The sequence below is a fragment of the Manis javanica genome, chromosome 10 (assembly GCF_040802235.1).
Source record: "Manis javanica isolate MJ-LG chromosome 10, MJ_LKY, whole genome shotgun sequence".
In the NCBI taxonomy this organism is placed as follows: Eukaryota; Metazoa; Chordata; class Mammalia; order Pholidota; family Manidae; genus Manis; species Manis javanica.
In genome coordinates, this window is record NC_133165.1 from 39809346 (window position 1) to 39829843 (window position 20498).

At 46.9% G+C, this 20498-nt stretch overlaps 2 protein-coding genes across 5 annotated transcripts in view; both read left to right on the forward strand.

The window, feature by feature from the left end:
- LOC140843685 (uncharacterized) overlaps nt 1–20065 on the forward strand; it is a 45842-nt gene extending 25777 nt beyond the window's left edge. Inside the window, exons 3-5 of the mRNA XM_073214136.1 lie at nt 17035–17369; nt 17453–18346; nt 19526–20065. Coding sequence (XP_073070237.1) covers nt 17035–17369; nt 17453–18307 — 1190 coding nt within the window. The 3' untranslated portion in view covers nt 18308–18346; nt 19526–20065. The remainder of the gene's footprint in view (nt 1–17034; nt 17370–17452; nt 18347–19525) is intronic.
- AUTS2 (activator of transcription and developmental regulator AUTS2) overlaps nt 1–20498 on the forward strand; it is a 1201476-nt gene that overhangs the window by 1101067 nt on the left and 79911 nt on the right. The window lies entirely within an intron of this gene.

Consider the following 20498-nt stretch of genomic DNA (forward strand, 5'->3'; position numbering starts at 1 on the left):
TCTCCCAATGCAGATATTGGTTAATGAAAGGTGTTAGAAAACATCAGGTCTACTTTCATTCCGTCAAACAAGTACATTGACTTGGCTCACCCTAGAGGGACCCAAGACAGATTTGGTTCCCCTAACACCCCCAGACTCTCAGAAAAAGGTACACATACACTCCCCTTTACAAAGGCCTCAGTAATAGAGTTAGCATCGACTTGTAGGTTATGAACAGGGACAGGTGATGGTGTATCTGTGGTCTGTAATGTGGCTTAGGAGCACAGTGCACGATGGGCTGCATTTTAAACAGCTGTGTGGTACCAATTTTGATACGGTTCTCCTTGGCAGTCCCTGTAAGAGCTGGCGCTGCTATTCTAGAACCCTTTCTGTGTGCATCACCTCTGAGGAATGGATGCATCCTGTATGTCCTGGAGCTCTCCCAGTGCAAAGTGTTTCTTTCCTAGAAGACCTTAGCAGAAATAGCACCCTAGTGTCTCTGTGTACGGGGTGCCTACTGTATGCTTGCACATGCATTAGGTAAGGATTATTTAATCTTATGGCTAGAAATGTCATGAGCCCTGTCCTACAGGTAGGACCCTAAATTGCAGAGATTAAAGATCGTGCATAACCACCCTCGCCTTTACAGAGGAGAGAATCTGAATCCGGCCTGCTTCACTCCAGAGCATGTGCTCTTCCTCCTGGACCACGTCCCCTAAAAGCCTGGAGGCCTATCCCACAGGCCCTTTGCCTGGGCACCTTCCACCTCCCCCCGTAGATGTTCCATGCGCCGGAAGGGTGGGGGCCAGAGGAAGGCGTGTTCATGCATCAGTTAAAATCGGTGTCCTAGCCTCTTGTCTTGCCTTCATTGTCACAAATGTTCATTTCTCTCTTTCTGTCTCTTTTTTTATATTCTTCCTAGGGATGATGACTGACAGATTAATATATATCTAACTACATGTCTCAAAAATCAAAAGGAAGGTGCTGTCAGAATCACTTGTCAGAAAATGAGATTAGGCACACTTGTCATTTGCTGATGATTGCAGTCTTTCAGAGATAAGGTTTCATTTAATGAGGGTAAAAAGCCTCCCTTAAAAAAAAAGGAGAGGGAGCAAGGGAGTGAGGGCAGGGTGGGGGAGGAGGGGCGGTGATTCTTTTCTCTGGTGTCAGCCAAGTGTTTTATCACCTAACATGATCCCGGGGCACCTGCTAGCCACTGGTGACGGCAGCCTGGCTTCCCCCACCTCCTCTCCAGCCACAGCTGCCGTGACCTGCTTTTACCTCTCTGTGGAAACTAAACCTGCTCTTCCTGCGGGAAGAAGGAGCTAAGCATGTACTCTGGGTTTAAAACAGGCCCAAGAAAGCTGCCACATAAAGGGAATATAGGGTCACATTTCTCCACAAAGGATTTTAATAAGATATGGAGCTTCTCTGACAACTGGAGGGTAACTATTGACAAACAGAGCAGGATCCCACTGCAAGCAGTTGTGTTTTATGACAAAATATTTATCAAGTTCTGCACTTGTTGATTCTCTTAAAAGTGACATAGTAAGAGCCCCTGGCACGTGCCTTGATATACCTCTTACACTCCGCAATTCAGAAGGGCCGTTTCTGTCCCATGTCTTAGCTTCTCAGTGCGCTTCAGGTGTGGCTATGCTACAGAAGCATTTCAGATTAATCCTTCCACCTCCAGTCGTGGAAACAGCCTCTGAAATAAGTAATTGTATTATGGGAAAATGCCCTTGGCAGAGCAGGAAATCCATATGTAAGATGTGTTTGTTTCAATTATCCACTCCAAAACTTAGTGGTATAAAACAACAACTGCTTGATTATGCTCACAGGTCCAGTGGGCCAGCAGTTCAGGCAGGGCGCAGTGGGAACGCTTGTGTCTGCTCCGGGATGTCTAGGTGACTTGAGTGGCAGGGGGCTCGGTTCGCTGGGAGACATCTTCACTCACACATCCCAGGCCTGGGCACAATGATCAAGGCTTGGCTGGGACTGTCCGCCAGAGCACCTGTACCAGGTCTTCCATGTGGCTTGGCCTTGTTGCAGACTGGTAGCTGGGTTCAGGGAGAAGTTCCCTGAGAGGGCACTTTCCAGACAGCAAGATGGAAGCAGAAGCTATGGGGCTTCTTCTGGCCTAGCCCTGGAAGTGGAGCCACTTCTACCGCTTAGTAGAAGCAGTCACAGGCCCTCCAGATTCAAGGGAAGGGATACAGACCCCACCTCTTGATGGGAGGGCATCCAAGGATTGGCAGCCATGATTTAAAACTACCGTAACGTTATAAAAATTTTTTCTACTTGCACTTTCCTTTATTTCCCGTGGACACAATGGTCTGTGAATGTAACGTATATAACAACGGATGGTTTGGCATAAATGGCTACTTGTCTTTTTTTTTAAATGTATTATTGATATACACTATTATGAAAGTTTCACATGAAAAAACAATGTGGTTACTACATTCACCCATGTTATTGTGTCCCCCCCACACCCCATTGCAGTCACTGCCTAACAGTATAGTGAGATGCCACAGAGTCACTATTTGCCTTCTCTGTGCTACACTGTCTTCCCCATGAACCCCCCAACACCATGTGTGCCAATCATAACACCCCTGAATCACCTTCTCCCTCCCTTCCCACCCGCCTCCCCCCACCCCTCCCCTTTGATAACTGCTAGTCTCTTCTTGGAGTCTGTGAGTCTGTTGCTGTTTTCTTCCTTCAGTTTTCCTTTGTTGTTATACTCTACAAATGAGGGAAATCATTTGGTACTTGTCTTTCTCTGCCTGGCTTATTTCACTGAGCATAATATCCTCCAGCTCCATCCATGTTGTTGCAAATGGTAGGATTTGTTTCTTTCTTACAGCTGAGTAGTATTCCATTGTGTATATGTACCACATCTTTTTCATCCATTCATCTACTGGTGGACACTTAGGTTGCTTCCATATCTTGGCTATTGTAAAAAGTGCTGCGATAAACATAGGGGTGCATATGTCTCTTTGCATCTGAGAAGTTGTTTTCTTTGGGTAAATTCCTAGGAGTGGAATTCCCTGGTCAAATGGTATTGGCTACTCATGTTTATTAAAAAGTACATACATATCATATTTATGTGTATCTATGTACATACCTTTGGGCAGGGAGACATAAATGAATGGAGAAAGAGCTCATTAAATTGCATGAGGTAGGTTAAAGGGGATGCGCCATCTGCCACAAACAACTGGAAACACTCCTGCCTCCATGTGCACTGGTTGCTTTCCAATCCTTCTCCACCACACTTCTCCAAGAGTCCGTGCTTACTGCCTCTTTTTCCCTACCACTCCATTTACTTACTAACTTGTGCTAAGGAATCTAGCTCCTCCCTACTCCTCCTACATTCTCTGGTATCTGCGAGACCTCCAGAATTAACAGTCTACCTGTTTCTTCTGAGTCCTTGTATCCTCCCAGAAACCTTGCCCCTCCTTGGCTCTGTAGTGAGACCCTTGGTCCCCCTTCCACGTCACTCTGTTTGTGCTCCTAAGGTCAGTGCTGTCGCGGCTGGTCCTGGGCTCAGCCTCCCCCCCACCCCGCAGTTGAGCTCTTGGCAGTCATAGGCCCTCATCTCTCTACCGAGGACAGCGTCTCTTTATCCACGAGTCTGAGCCCTCTCCTGTGTTCCTGTACTTCTGACCATGGCTGGGTTTTCCTTACAGTATTTTAGATTCACTTTGTCCAAAGCAATTTCTTTGTATTCCCCAGCAAGTGTCCTCTTGCTTCCGTGTTCCTGATCTAACCAGTTGCCCAAGCTTTGGCTCTCCACAGCTCTCCATGTCATCATGTCCTTGCCTCTTCGGCACTTTTTTCCCACCTACCTTCCCCCTATTCCAACTGCCTTCTCCTGCCAGATGAACCTTCTCCCCCAGGTCCCTGTTCCTGGTGCCGCCCAGGACACCTGTCATATTCTGCCTTCTAGCTAAGGCATGCATTTATCTTCTCTCCTCTCTAAATTTTAAGTTCCCGAAGGGCAAATAACATGAGTTTTTTGTTTTCATACATATAATCTATATTCAGTAAAAGTATGCTTACTGAATGAATGGCTTTTAGTATACCATCTAAAAATTGATCATATAGTAGGCCACACACTATTAAAGTTAAGGAAAGGATTTGATGAGATTAAGAGGCTAACATGGCCAAGTGTACATCCAGGTCTTGCCTTGCCTACCAGCTTTCCTTCGAAATGGTACCTGAAGGAGCAGGACATACAAGGAGCAGCAGTAAGAGTAGTAACAGGGGCAGCTGTTGAGCACTTATGACGTGCTAGGTGCTGCTCTAGCTGATTCGATCCTCAGCCACTCCCAGGTAGGTACATGAGACTTTCCATTCTACAGATGAAGAAACAATGTCAGGAAACGTGGAAGACCACTTTTTTGCTGGTTGGCTGAAGGCCAAATATCCTCAAGCAAGCCTCTTTGCAGCCTGCGCCAGAGCAAGCCACGTGCCTCCGGCTTTCCGCAAAAGCAGGCCCTCTCCTGTCCCCGTACCCAATTTTACTGTTGACTGATCACCACACCCAAAGCAGCTTCCAGCCCCCACTCCCTCCTGCTGAGCCTGGTCACCACCAGTCCTGGAAGCAGAAAGAAGACCCAGATGTGTGCAGACCTTCTCAATACAGTGTGCTTTTCCAACACACAGGGACCTGGTCCACCAGTAAACATGGCCCAGTCGGAGTCTTGCATGCTAACCACTCAGACAGTGACCGTGAGGAAAGCATAGAAGGACAGCTGGGAGAGTGTGCTTTCCCCCATACAAACACTAAATGACTAGATGAATGGCCGCCCCATGGTATGTATGTCTTAATGCAATTCAAGAGTAATGAGAGAGCAAGTAAATGTGGCAAACGGTACCAATCGAGTAATATAAATGGAGGGCTTTGGGGTGTCCATGCCATGCTTTTGTCTTTAAGTTTTAGATTTTCCAAAATAAAAAGTTGGGAAACATTTTAAAACAGAGGTTTTGTTTTTTGTTTAAGTAATTCTAAGGATGGGAGTCAGCAATAAATATACAGGGAATTTGTCTGAAGCCAGGAATTTTCTGGTCCATCAAATGGGAAGTACCAATAGAGAAGGAAAGAGGTGGAATTTGAGACATATGGTGCTTCTTAGGGGGCTCTTTGGCCTGCCCAAGAGGCTAATTTAGAACTAAATCTCATCCCTGGATCCCACAGCCCTTAATGTGACCCAAACTTTCCATGACTACATTCTGAGGATTTGAATGCTGATATTGTGCTTGAATCTGGAATCTGTCTCGTCAGTTCAAGATCTATCCTATTGAGGCCACATGTGTCTGTGCAATAAGTTCATTTCAAGCCAAACTTTCATGTTAAAAAAAAAAAATTCTGAGAGGAAATACATGTGGGCCTCTTCCCCTTCGAGCCCAGTTCAGGCTATTTATTGTTTTATTTGATTGTTGAGAAGTCAGAAATGCCTAAATTGGTTCCCAATGTGGTCTGCACATTGCTTTGGCTAGGAATGGTCTGATGAGGACAAAGCCCAGCTTCAGAAAGAGCAGTGTTTTGATGGAGGGGGTGAGGGTGGGAGGTTTGGGGGGCATTCAGGGGAGGGTATGTGTATTTTTTTTTCTTGCTTTCTGAAGTCCTTCCCCTGTGGATTTCAGATTAAAGAGTACATGATGACACGTTTACCCTTTTGGTTTCCTTTTAAACACAAAGCTCACAAATGTGTTTAATGGGCCCATGGTACCAAGTGACAGAGGCGTAGAGCTTGGCAGGCTCACTTGTGCCTTGACTGTTTTGATGAGGAAGTTAAATTATACTTAACAGTTGGAAGTATTAAATGCAAACCATACTATACTTCTGACATGTTTGATTTATCGGGAAATTCCAAGAGAGTGGGGGGCCCCAGAAAAGGCAAGGCAAATGGGATGCCCTACTTAGAATTAATCCTATAAACTCTAAGAAAACAGACATTGGAAAATGTTTTTTCTAGCACAGAGACAGTTCTCTGTTTATAATCTAGATATTAGTTCATACAGAGTCACAAAATCTTAAGTACGGAAGAGAGCAAGAGAGATTATTCATCACAACCTGTATGCTAATAATACAGTAAAGAAAAAGTTCAATGACTTATCTGAAACCACAACTAGTAGGGACTAGAACTGGAACTGTTCTAAACCCAGGTCTCCTGATTTTGCTAATCCTGTACGGTCCTTTCAGCAACCAATTTTCCCCATAATGGTCTGCAGTGGCCCTGCAACCAGTTTTAAAATTCACCAGAGCCTGCTACCAATGAAGATCAGGCCACTACTCTAATCCTCATATAGGTCAGTTATTTACAGTCGTTTTCCTGGCCTTGGGTTGTACCTTTAACCCAGCCACTCATTTCACAAATGCATGTTGTCAGTGAGCCCTGCTAACAGGAAGTCCATCACCACTAGGGCAATAGAAAAAAAAAACAACTCAGAGCACACAGCCTGCTTGAATGTTGTTTGTAGCTTGATCTTTGTATAAGGAGGACAACTTCATAAATTAAGGTAAAAGCTACCAGCCAACAACTGTATTTTCACCAACCTCCCCTTCTCCAAGAAAATTCACTGCTAGGATAATAAACTGCATCCTTTACCAACAGCACAAAGGAAAGCCTTGTTACTCTCCTTACAGACGAGTGGCTATTTGAAAGCCTGGCTACAATTTTCCTGTTTTACTAACACTTGCAATTAAATCCGTCAACTCCCTCTAAGATTCAGTGTAAATACCAGATGCTCACTAAATTTTTTTTCTCCTGGAGAATATGAAAAATTGTACACTGACAGCAGAGGAACTTCAGAGGGGACTCAAGCCTGGGTGACCAAGCCCCTGAACAGTCACTTGCCTCCCTGTGAATTTCTGGCACCTTCTTGCCATAGTGGTGGCTGTTAAGTCAACATCCAGGCCCTGGTTCAGGAGCAGATGGCTCAGCGTGGGGTGTGGAGGACAGAGAATTGGGCAGGGAGGTGTGCAAGGGAAGGAGGAGAGGGCCGCGCCTCCCTCTTCCTGCGTAGCGGCAGCCTGCTTTGCTTTCCTTGCGCTGTTGATGCAGCCCCCACCAGCTGTCACTTGAATTCATGCAGTTGATCGTATGGGGATCAGAGGAGGAAGTTGGGGATGGCTCTGGGCAAATCCACCCTCTCTATGGGGGTGCGAAAATCCTCTTCCAGCACATGTACTCCTTGGGGGCATCAGACACATGCAATCTTTTTTTTTAAAATTTCTTCCTTATACAAAGAAGTGTAACTTTTTGTCCCAGAGGTGATGGTATTTCAGCAGCAGGCAAAGCAACCCCCCTTGGGTTTTCCAGAATTAGCTATAGTTGCTTAGAGTTGTCATTACCTAAGGAGAGTGCTCAGGAAGTGTTAAGTGAATCATGTTAAGAGTATCAACATACCTGCTGGCATTTAAATTTTAGTGTAGGAGTGTGGATGTAATGCAAAAACTGGGAAAGGGCGCTTTACTGCTTCCACCAACTCTGTCCCAGCAGATTCACTGTTTTTTTGTGAATTTAGTTAAAAAATATTTAACACTTCTAGGTTATTATCAAAGTATTTGTATCGTACGGGCAACACCCACACCGGCTGCAGTCTTTTCCTCACTAGTTTGGTTGAGCAGGTTGCCACACAGGGCATGCGTTCCAGAACCGAAGGCAGAGCTGAGACTCTCCTGTGAGTGTGTGGACACGGTATGGAATGCGTGAGTGTGTGGACGGAGTGAGGCTGGGAAGCAGAGCCTATGGCTCACACCACCTCAACTACTTTCAGTTTCTGTTTGAAACTGAAATCACAGAAGATCTGTCAGATGGCAGCTGTGCACTTCGTGGAAATGAGAATTCCAGATTTTATGCTAATTCAGTTTCAGGTTCCTTTGAACCTGCAGTTTCATGAGGCTGTGCTTAAAACTGCAATCTGTTTTAGATAAAAGAAGGGATTACTAGAGAATTTTTAGTTTTACAAATGTTCTCAGCCTCCAAAAGGAAAAGGGAAGATCAGATCTATTCTTTCATTAACATTGTCATGTTAAATTTTCTTCTACTTTATCAAATAGAAAACTTTTCCTTATTTTGGCAAAGGTTTTTCTTATTTTAGGATTTTTTTGTTGCTAGTTATTTATCTTTCTTTCAGCAGTGTTCTTTCTCTAACTTCAGGTTCCTCATCATTCCCTTGCAGAGGCAAGAAAGCAAAGGTAATGCTCACGGATGTGTCTCATTCTGACATAAGTTGTCCTAGCTGGGGCTGACCTAGATGGTTATTTCAGTTACTTAGTGCTTTGGAAGAAACTACAGATTTAATAGCTTAAAACACAGCAATTATTTACTTGCTCTCAGTTTTGCAATTTGGGCAGGGTTCTGCACAGACAGCTTCTCTCTGTTCCCCATGGCATCAGCTAAGGCAAGCTCAGTTGGGGCTGGGGGGGGCCACACCCGGATGCTTATTCACATGGATGGCAAGTTGCTACTGGCTGTGGGCTGGGAACTCAGCTAGGTCTTCAGTCCCGAGGCCTTAATTCTCCTGCATGTGGGCCTGCTTGTGGGTTTCCTCACAACAAGGTGGCTGGGTTCCAAGAGGAAGGAAGCAGCAGCTGCCAGGCCTTCTTAACACTAAGCTCTGAAGTTCCAGAACATCACTTCCTCCATGTCCTATTGGTCAAAACGGTGACAAGTCCAGCCCAGATTCCAGGGTAGAGGACATATGCTGTGTCTTCTCATGGGAGAATGGCATGTACATGTAGAATTACTGGAGGCCACATTTAGAGAGTAGCTACCATGGTGGTTGATGTGGTGTCTCAATTAGTTATCAATTTTCCAAAGAGTTTACGTGCGCTGTGTTGTTAGCTTATGATGATGGGTTTTGATATTATGTGAATTCTTAAACTGGTGGCAATTTGTGGAAAGGACTTTATAGTTTAGTTCATTTTTGAGATAATACTCATTCTCTTCCATTTTAGTTGGCAGAGATGTGGTCATTCATTCAACACATTGATCTGACTAGTGTTTACTGAGCATCTGTTACGTGTAACAGGAGGGTGCTGAATGGCATGTTAAAGGGAAATGAGGAGGGCGAGGGTGGGACAGGGTGGAAGTGCACAGTCCTGGCCCTAGTGATTAAACCTTTGCTCTCCAAAGCAGCTTCTTGTTCCACTAAGGAAATTTATGGCCCTAAGGAATGACAGTGTCCAGAGGTGAGCCAAGTCACTGGTAATACATGTCTTAGATATATTTCCCTAAAGAAACTTTTAAGATAAGCCATAGTTTGGAGCAGAAGAAGGCAAAGAAGTTTTAATTAATTTGCACCAAAGGTCGACGTTAAGTGGAGATTATATAGGACCATAGAGGAGTTAGCAGGTTTCTGTAGGTGTGCAGGCCTGCCCTCACCCTACGTAACAACAGCATACAATCACAGCAACTGGTATTTGCATGGCAATTGACCATTTGTACAGTATGCTCATTTGATTCTTAAAGCCACAGAGATGGAAGCTATTATAATGGCCATGGTAGTTTCCCACTCCATTCTGACAATGTGGAAGGGACAGGGAGGAAAAACTAAGCAGAATGAGGGTGAAAAATTAGAACTACTGGTCAATAAGAATGCTTTCAGGAAAGCTAAACCAAGGCAATGCTTTGAATTCTAGCTTCCCGCCTAGTACCCCAGTAACTATGTGATTCGCCAAACAGCTGGAGCAAATGTTTCATTCTTGCCTAACAAGAATTTCTGCAAGTAAATATTTGGATCATCAGAATACTATGAACATTTTGTTAGGTCCATATGTATCGGTATAGATGGAGGAATAAAATTTCTAGTACCATAAAGATTGTTTATGCTTTCAGATAACATGTTTCCAGGAAAATATAGCAAACCCTTTGAGAGATGGTTGTAGGGAAGTGCTGACATGCAGATGGCCACCATTTCTCATGTTACTTTTTGTAAGTTATCTTAATACAGGATGTCAGTAATTTTTCAAACTACAAAACCTATGAAGGTAAACTACTCTATATCCTAGTAGTATTTGCATAGCTTAAAGACAGCTTCTAGATTTGAGATACCACAGTTTATTTTACCTGAGATTTAGAACCGACATACTTCAGCACTGAGAGTTTGGCCAAGGGAGTGAGAAATCGAGACTCACCCAGCTGTGCGGATGGTAGAATGTGGTATTGGGAAGAAGGTGTTGGACCTGCTTGCCAGAACAGTGCTTTATCCTGACTCCTCCACTTCCAAAGGAAGAGCCTCATCTGAAATGTGGAGGAGAATCCCAGTCATTCTGTTCCGTCACAGGGCTGCTGTAAGAGCAGATGACATAATAGCTGTAAACATTTCTGAAAAAATGTGTTCCCATAGGCATGAAGGGCAGCAGCCTGGTGAGAGGCTGAATCTAGAACCAGGAAGGAGCATCATGGCATATCATTTGTGGCCTCTGCTCTTTCCCTGGTCTAGTCTGGTAGTTGGTTTCTTCCTCCCTCCATTTCAAGGCACTGAAAGAAACAAAGATTAGAATCAGATTCAGAACCTTACCCAGACCTAGAACAGCAACAGTCTTTCCATGAGACTAACTGAAGGTAGAAATGAGCATTCTCCAATCAGATACGGAAAGTTTTCCCTCAGTGCAAAACTTACCAAATTACAACAGTGCATCTGGTTTGACTTGGAGAAGCCAGATAAAGTATACTACTGTATTCATATGAATCATTCAAGCATCCACTTGAGGAAGATCTAGGGTGGCTTCAAGGGCCCTTTCTCTCCCCCAGTCTGTTGAAAATTTGAGGAGCTCACTCAGTCCAAAGTGGCTAAAATGCCTCTTCCGTAGAGAATTGGAAAACATGATCCATCTGCAAGCAGCCCTTCATAACATGGCCACTTAGTGCATCTGCTGACACACGAACAGGTGCAGTGACAGCCAGGACTGCCGTTCGTGTGTGGCCCCTTCTCCCGAGGACACACCCCTTCCTGGGAGTCCCTGGCTACAGCTCTAAGTGTGCACATGGGTGCAGTAACGGCCCCTGCTGCCCAGAGAGCCCCAGCACCGTCTCCCTGACTCAGGCCTCCTTCCCTGGCCCTGCAGCCTGTCTGGCCCGGGAGGAAGGGCAAGGCTGCCCTTGTCATGCCACTATCAAGGACCCTTTTCACTTTCTCCTTGAAGGAGTGGATGCTTGACCACCTTCATTTATGAAACTGGGAATATCTACTCCAAGATGACTTGTAGCTAAAAAAGACAAGGTTCTGCTCCAGTGTTTTGCATGTGTTAATTCAATTAACCCTTCACCAGGTGCTGTCATAAAAGAATCAGATGCTATTGCCCTGTTTCAGATGAGGAAACTTAGGCACAGAGATGTGACGCAATCTATCCACCATCTTGAAGCTAGTGGAGAACAAGCGACGAGTTGAACCCAGCCTGTCGTCAGTAGCTACTCTTTTGACCACTTGACCTACCACCTCTCAGTTGTCCCCCAGGCAGGAGAATGGCTGACACCGGTTGAGAGGCCCTCCTCCCCAACCATCCCTCAGAAACAGCACTGCAGTGAGGTGCATCATATTGCATTATGTTCTGCAGTGTGCACAAAAACAATCTTTGAGAATTAAATTCTGTTGCCCATTTTACAGATGAGGAAAATGAGGCTTAGGAAAAGGTAAGTAACTACTCAAGATGAACCAGCTATCTCGGTAGAGACTGGATTCAAACCATATGCCCTTCTGACTGCCAGCCCAAACTCTTAACCACCAGACTGAGGGCCGTAAAACATAAAATCCAGTGGGACTGCTTATGAATCAGATTCTGGGATAATCTAGGCAAAGACAGCTAAAGGAAATATCTCACCAAAAGCATCTTTTTTTTTTCAGTTTGACACTTTACTCTCCCTAATTTATCACCTTTATGCATTTATTTACACATTCTGTTCTGCCCCTCCTTTGAGCTCACGTAGGCATTTTTTACACATTTTTTCATTTAATTACTTCAAGTTCCCCATCCCACCCCCATTTCTATGTAGAAATAGCGAGAGGAACCAGGTATGGGAGATTTGGGAAGGTAGCTAAAGCAGGGTGAGCACCTGTCCTCAAGGAGCAGCGGTTGGAACCAAATGCTGCTCTGCAGACCCTGAATTACAAATACACACCAGTACGAATGCCTGCAGGAGGAGTGGGGAAAGCGCAGGAGGGCCTCCGGAGGCTCCCACGGCGGCCTCATGCTTCCAGGACAAGTAAGAAGCCACTGGGCCACGCGAGCAGAGACTGAATATATTTTTATTTTTGTTACCTTCGTGGGGATTGTCAGATTCTGAAATTAATATTTTAGTGTAGATTTGGTGGTTAAGTAAGAGATATTTTGTTTTTTTACACTTTTTTCCTCTGCAGTTTATAGTACACTGTGAAGTTTGAAAGTAAAATTCTTTTTCTTGACTTCTACACTTGGAAAATATTTATTCCCCCCTGTGTATGCATCATAAACTAACTTGGCTCAGTTTATTTACTTCCCTCTTGTTGCAGCCCCATGATCAATTGTCACAACACAGGCATATAATGGCAGAGGCTTTTGCTTTACAACAGTAAGAGCTGAGCTTCTACAGTCTCCTTTCAGAGTGATAAGTAATGATGCTTCCTTTTTAAAATCAGCCACTCAAAAGGGGTGGGAGGCACAGAGCAGAGGGGTTTGGGGCCACCTGAGGTTGACTAGCTATGCGTCGCTAGAGGAGGAAGTCATGATCTATAGTTTAAAATGAACTGGCCTAACAGGAGAAATCCCTGGGACCCAGAAAGAGTTTTAATCTCCCGGGCTGGACAACACAGAAAGCACGAGAAGTGGGAAGCAAGATATCCTTGCCAACAGGGGAATTTCCTGCCTCGTAATAGTGAGCACCTGTTGACCCCGGTCCTCCATGCTAGGCCTGCCATGGGTAAGAGGCAGAGCGCACCGTAGTCAGGCTGCAAGTCCCTCTGGGCTTCTCAGCAGCTGTCTTCTGTCAAGAGCCTCCTTCCATTTACCAGTTAGTCAGCTACTTGTCAGGCACCCCCAGCCTTACTACAGGATGGGAAATCTCAACCATCTATTTATTATCTTTCAGCATGTAGGCCTCCGAGTACTGTGCTGGGTACTTGACATGTAAACACATTCCAAGATGTGAATTATATCCACAAGAAACCAGGTAGATTCAGAAGGCATATCACAGGCAATAAGCTAGCATTATATCCTCACAAATTGATTAAAATGCTGGGCACTCACCAGGCACACGTCTGTAGCTTGTGGTGTAAAGGAAGACATTCAAGATGTAGTCCTCGTAGGGTCAGATTTAAGATCAAATTGAGGTGGTGGGTATCCTGAATGGAGAAAAGGGGCAAGAGAATAAAACATGCGTTTGTACCACTAAGAAACTATTTTAACAGTCACAGGCAAAACTATAGACCTGATTAAACTGGAAATTACATTTAATGTGTCAAAATGACATAATTGGAATACGTGCTATTTTATGTTTTAAGAATTGAAACCCTCACTATTAGGAGGTTGATTATATCTTAAACCCTGGTGAACTCTTTAACATTTTGCTTGATTCAAGACTGGACTGTATAATCTGTCAAGAACAACCACAGTGCTCCCTTCCCTCCATCCTTAATATGTGACCCACACTATCCAGTATCCAGGTTCTGACCCTGTCTGGAGGGAATGTCTGCAGTAGTGCTTATATGAAGGTGGGGCACTCTAGTACACATGGCGTGAACCACTGCCACCACTTTTTGGGATTGGTGCCGTGTTTGACGTTCACTCGGTCTTCTCATCCTCACTGGGGTGGTCTGCATTGTGAGAATTTGGTAGGAGGCATGGCCATGACATTGAAGCCATATCAGAATTTGCTTTTATGTTGTTGCCCTCCACAGTAATCCAAGTAAGAATGTCATCTTTCATCATAATAGCGAACACAGACGTCTCACCGCATGGGGCTGTTACTGAGGCATAGGTATGTCGTCATCTCATTTTATAGATGAGGAAACTGAGATACAGAGAGGGAAGAGATTTTCCCAAGGTCTTCTGACCCGACAGGGTCATGATGTCAACCAGATCTGGTTCTTCCCCTCCACCCAAAGAACAGATAAAACTCGTATATTTGCAAAACTTGAAGAGCTTTAGAATTTGAAAAGATGGAGACTCCTGAGACACAGAAACAAGCCGTCTCTCTCAAGGCTGGTTGGAGACAGAACTTACAGGTCATCGCTACGCCTTACTGGTCTTTTCAAGCTACATAATGTAAAATATAAACATACAAGGCAATTTTTATAAAGACTTCCTCTCCCTGTAAACCACCCCTAGAATGACTTAGCACTCATTCTGTTAGGAAGTGCCTTTAATTCGTTATGAGAGAGAACACCATGAAATTAATGGATTTTTCTATATAGTATGCTTGACAGAAGACCAGAATTTATAAGGATATTTTACCAGAAGATGTCTGATCTTATTTTGGTTATTTGTGATACAAATTGAATCAAATCTCACATATCAAACCGCCATTTTGGATTGATTTCTAAGAACTTCCTTTAGTTTTTAAACCTAGTTTATGTTTGTTTAGATATATTTTATGATTTGAGGAAGATTCATATTTTAATTTAGCCTGGGTTTGTTCATTTGTTTTTTAAAGTTTCAGCTGGTTAACCATAAACTTGTCTAATAAGGTCTTTGGTTTTATATTAAAATTTGTTCTTGTTCTGAAATAAGTTCTCTAACAGCAGAAAGATCACCGAGTCCATATTCTTCTTATCCGCTTTGTGTAAGGCACCCCACTTGCACATGTTAAAGAGTTCACCAGGGTAAGACTTGCTCTCCTTAGATCTGATTCAGAGGCTGAAGGTGATGCTAAGAAACTGTTATTGCTTAGTATGTGGAACCTGAATATAACAGACATAATGTATGCCAGACTTTAACTTTGTAATCTTTAGATTAAAATTCCAATAAAGGAAAGTTGGGTATCTCAAGGGCAAAAAAGAGCACGTTATGAATCTTGACTCTTGAAAGTCAGATCTCTGACCAAGATACAAACACCCAGTATGTGGATTATCCTGTGGATATATATTTTTTCTTTCTTCCTTCTTCCTACTTCTGATGCTGTCCTGTACCTCTTCCCTTCCAAGTTTGACCCTGGAACCCTCCCTTCCAGAAAGGACGCAGAATGGAGCAACTTGGAAAACAATCAGAATGGACTTATTCACATGCCTAGTGAGAGGCTGAGAAATGAAGCAAAGCAGTGGACAGGGACAGGGCGAGGGGCACAGGCAGGTGCAGGAGGACTGAACATGGACGCAGGAACGCAGAGACTGAGCTCTGATTACAGGCAATCAAAATACAGGGAAATATGCAGATCTATCCCAGGCTTTCATCTGAGGCCTAATCCCTGAAAATCAGAGATGACGATTTAATGCAAGGCATATGTCAGAAATACTTCCTGATAAAAGCACTTCAGAGGCCTAAGTGGTTGTTTTAGTTGGCCAGCTAAGTTGCCCATGTTTTTGTGCATCTCAGTTTACCTTGTGGGGGACCTGGCAGGGGCTCTGGCAATTTCTTCCCTGTAATATTGATTTTATTAGAGCACAAGAAAACAGTCCCATTTTGATTGCTCCAAAAGAAACAACATTTTAACGTCTTTTCTTGAAAATTTAATGTTTGCCTTTGAGCTATCTTGGTACTACAGAAACAGCTTCAGAATGAATGCCTCCTAGCTTGAAGGCCTCAGCTGGTTTTTGTGACATCTTATAAGCAATTGGGAAATCCAACTCCAAACTTACACTTTCCAAGGCATGCTTTCTTCTGACTTCTCTGCAGGTAGAGGTAGAGAAAAATCTATCAGAAAAATCTTTAAAAAATCAAGATTCGTTACCTCTTTAATACCTATCTTTTTAAAAATTTCATTTAGAAACACCATGTACTGCTAGCTGTTGGGGAGGAGGTAAAGCTAGAGAGACGCCCTTATTTCCAAAATTAATTGTATTTGGAAGTTCAAGAAAAAAAATATGCCATACAGCAAGCACCCCCTTTTTTTTCCCTTGAGAGGTTTTTCAAGAGCTATGACATCAAATAATGAAGGATGTTCAACTTCAAAGAGGTTAGGAATGGCCATTATTGCCTTAAACTAGTGTCCATGTCGTTTGTATGTGGTGTACATTTGTCCCAAACCCATTCCTTTCCTCCCTTCTCAGCTGCACACCAGGTGACAGTCGCAGTGGAGGGGAGGTCAGGGGCCACAAGTATCCCTCTCTCTTCAGCTTAGTGTGCCTGCTCTACTTTAGACCCTCCCAGCTGCACCCTAGGCCTCACTTGCCCTCTTTGCCTAGTGCCGGGAAAATCACAGCAACGGTTCCTGTGCACCAAGATGCGGGTGTGGAATACAGCTCCCCATGTTTGCAGAGGGCCTCCTCACCCCCAGGCATGGTGCAGGGCCTCCTCAGGGCCTCTGTGGTTGGGCCAGTGAGTGAGGAGGCCGCAAGTCTGCAGAGGTGGGCTACCAGACTGTACGGAGGGAGGAGAGTACGCTCTGGCGGGGCTGCGCTGGGGAATCCAACAAGGGCCAAGTTTGTACAAGGTCACTGAGCAACCCCCACCCTGGGCCCTACATTGGGCACCAGAGAACACAATGATAAACATAATGAAAGGAATTACTGCCCATTTAGTTGGCTGTGGCACCACCCTAATCCTTTCCCTTCATCTGGTGGAGGCCAGGAGAACCGACTGGCTCCTACTTTTGTGAATATGAAGTGTTCAAATAAATGTCAGTGGATTTGAAGAACAAGGGTGGGGGGGTGTAGGGTGTAAATGGCCAGTTCATGCCCTCAGTTATCCTTAAGATCTAACAAATTGTACTAAGTCTTTCATCCTAGTGGTTAAGACCTTTCTGTTTCATTAGACTCTGACACCCTCCATTTCCAGCAGTGTACCTATTATAGTGGATTGAGTGCCTACTGTGTGCGAGACGGTCTGCATACATCACTTTCTCACTGAGCCCTCGCAACCGCCCAGAGAGCCTGCTCTTAATAGTTGAGACTGGCCTAACCGCGGTTCCGCCCCAGGATGCGGGCCTAGTGGCCTTTCCCTGCCGCGGCGCAATCCTGGAAGCGGCAACTGCGGAGAGGACGCCGAGCGTTGCAGTTCCCGCCGCGCCCGCCCGCGGGGAAGACAGCCGTGGGGACCTGGGGCCCAAGGCGCGGTGGGGCGGGGGCGACAGCTGTCGATGTCGCGCCCGGGGACTGCGCCCCCGAGGGGCCGACCCGACGCCTGGGCCGAGAGGAGGGGCAGCGAGGGGCGGGGCGCGCGGGGCGGGCCGGAGGAGGGGCGGTGGCACCGGTGGCTCGGGCTCGGCGCGCTGAGGAAGTCCCGCGCCGAGAGCTGCGAGCGGCTGCAGGAGGCGTGCTTGGCGCGGTCGGGAGCGAAGTCCGGAACGAGGGGCCCCGGTGCCACCACCTCCCCTCCCGCCACCGTGCAGCCTAGGAGCCCACGGCGGCGGCCGCCGATGGAGTTCACTTGAGCCGTGAGCCGGCGGGAGAAGCAGGCGCCCGCGAGCGGAGCGCTGGCTGGAGCCGAGCCGGCCCCGGCAGCTCTCTGCCTGCTCCGGCCGGAAGGCGCCGCCAGCCCCGCGCATCCCGCCCGGCGCCCCGATCGCTGCAGCGCCTCCCGCGCGCCGGCGAGATAGGCGGGAGAGCAAGACTCGCAGAGCGTCTCCCTACAGCGCCGCGGCGGCGGCGGCGGGCCCAGGAGCGGTCGGGCCGTGCGGCGCTGCTGGAGAGGCGGGACCGGCGGGCGGGGAGCCCGCGGCGGCCGCCGGGGAGAAGCCGCCGCCGCCGCGGTGCGCCCTCCTCCTCCTCCCTCTCCCTCCTCCCTCCCTCCGCACATGGTCTCCTTTGTCCTGTCGCTGCCGCCGCCGCCTCGCTCTTAGCTCCGCACGGCTCGGCCCTCTCCTCCCCGCCTCGCCCGCCTGTCGCCCGCCGCCCGCCCGGGACGCTCCTCGAGGCCCCGCCGTACCGGGCCGGCCCTGCACGCCGCGGGAGCGGCCCGGAGGCAGCGGGCGAGCGCGGCCGGGCGCCCTCGGAGGGCGCGATCCCGCCGCGCGCCTGGCCTCGGCCGAGCTGGATGTGTGCGCGGCCCGGGCTGCTGGCGCCCGCAGCCGCTGCCGTGGTTGGATCTGGTTCGCGTGCATCCGCGTTCAGACTTTGGCGAGGAAAGGAGAGACTCTGGCGGACTAAGCCCGGTCGGAGTTGGGCGTTTGCTCTTCGCGTGTTTGGCTGGTTTTTCCCCTGGTCTCTGACGGTCCCCCATCGCGAGCCCTGCTGCGGAACCAAACCATGAACTTGGGGCTGACAGGACCGCTTAACCCTTCGCGACCAGGTAATGCAGTCCTGGGGGCGCGGCTCCTTCGCTCGCCGCCCGCGGTCGGAAGGGAGCGGCCGGGTCGGAGGTCTTTTGTTGCGGCGGCCGGGCCCGCGGACCGGGGTGGCGGGGGCGGGCTCCTCGCGTCTGGCGCGCCCGACCCCCCGACCTCACCCCGCCTCTCGCCCGCCCCCGCGGTCCGGTCGCCCGCCTTTGTACTTTCCTCCCGCGGTTCCCGGCGGGGGAGCGGCGGGGCGGGCGGGCGGGGCTGCGCGCCGGTGCCGGGGACCGGAGCTGCCCGGCGCCTCCCCGCCCCGAGGGGCTCGGCCTGGCGCGGCGCGCTCCGAGGTCGGGATGCCGAGCCGCACGCGGAACGCAGGGACGCGAGGGGAGATCGGGGCTCGGGTCCGTGGCAGTTGGTGAAGGAGCTCGCGCTTAAGTTTCGAGGAGGTGTTTCTTGCCCTGTAGCTGAGTCCCTGTACCCGCGGGTGCGGAGGGCCGTCCCCGGGGTCTGCGGCCGAAGGGACTTAGGCGGGATCCCGGACAGGAGCGGCCGCGTTCCACCCCCTTGTGCACGGAAGGTTCTTACTCGTTTCCCTCATTCTCCGTGTGCCTTCCTCCAATCTGACTTATTTAACTTTCTTTAAACACCAAGTACGGCGTCTACTCATTTTTTAGTATTAAGAAAAATCTGCTTCTACCTCCCCCCATGTAAAAAGCCGTCAAAAGAGATCTTCGTTTTCCTGTCAATTTTAGATGTAGCCACTTCACGCCCTCACCCTCCAAAACCGAGCGAGGGGGAGGAAAGGAAATGGCGAGCAAAATCTAAAGGTCTCGAGCGTGTAAAAAGGGACCTCCTTGTTAAGAAAAGGAGAGAAGGACAAGGTAAACTTGCCTGCTAACTCTTCGGCTCACCACATTTCCATTAGTCGTTCTTGATTTAAAGACTAAATATAAAAATAAAAAGTCAGCGTGGAAAATATGGTCCAGGTAATATAAGGGATTGCAGGCAGAGCTTTTCTTAAAAACAATGAAAAAGGAAACGTCCCAAAGGTCAAGACCCAGAGAGCCAAATAAATTGCAAGAATGCTTTAAAAGCCCAAGTAGAATTCGGAAAGTTCATGGAGGGAAAGCAAATAATTTTCTTGCAGTTTCCACTTTAGACTTTGGATATGAAGCTTTTTTCTGACTTTTCAGGAGACTGTGGTCCGCCATCGCCTGAACCGCCTGGATAGGAGAAAGAAGTATCTATCATTTTATGAATAGCCAAAGTCGCATTACAATCATTTTCTTTTGGGTGTTCTCTGTGGAGGCCTTGTTTGTGATCCTCCCTTCCCGATGACAAGAGGCTGCATTTCGGGGCTCGTGACGTGTATCAGAAAATTAAGGAGCTCAAAAAGGTTTTTTTAGAAGGCATATTCCTAAGCCTTTCTATCCTGTCATACTTATTTCTTTGATAACCGACTGTTGGCATCATAATAATAACGTCCTCTAAGTTTGCCTCAGACAGAAGGATTGTTTAACTGCGTGAGAACGCGGTGTGTAGGCCAGTGTGCGACGAAGGAGGCTGCCCCAAGGAGGGGTGTGAAAGACGACCAAAAGGGCTGCTCCCCTACAGCATCTGTTCTGTTTGATATCTCCCCCTTCCCCCTGCCCTTCTATCTCTCTCTGTCTCTCTATCTCTTTCTCATACAAACGCACACACCCAAGTACAAATAAAAACTCAATCAGAAACCGTTTTCTTTCCTTATCCATGCTTTTTGCGTGTCTGGTAATTTCTTTGGGCCAATTAGATACATTTTAATAGGTGAGCCCCAAATCTACAAGGGTTACTTTAGTTTGGTAAAATGATTAACAGATTTTTTTTCTTTTCTTTTAAAAATATCAGCTGGAGTTTATTTTTTGAGCCATGAATTTACCATAGCCATTCCAATTAGAACTGAACAAACTGTTTCATTGAAGAATGGTGAAATCTCTCAAGTTTTTAGCTGGCGAACTCACATTCCTAGAAATCTCACTTCATATTACAGTGTAACAACACTTCACTTAATTTTTGCTTCTATAACTCAATATACATGTATTGATCTGTTTCATGGATATCTTGTTTCCCCCTCTATGCAACACTTTTTTGGCAATTTTTTTTTTAAATGAAAAGCTACTTATAGTACAC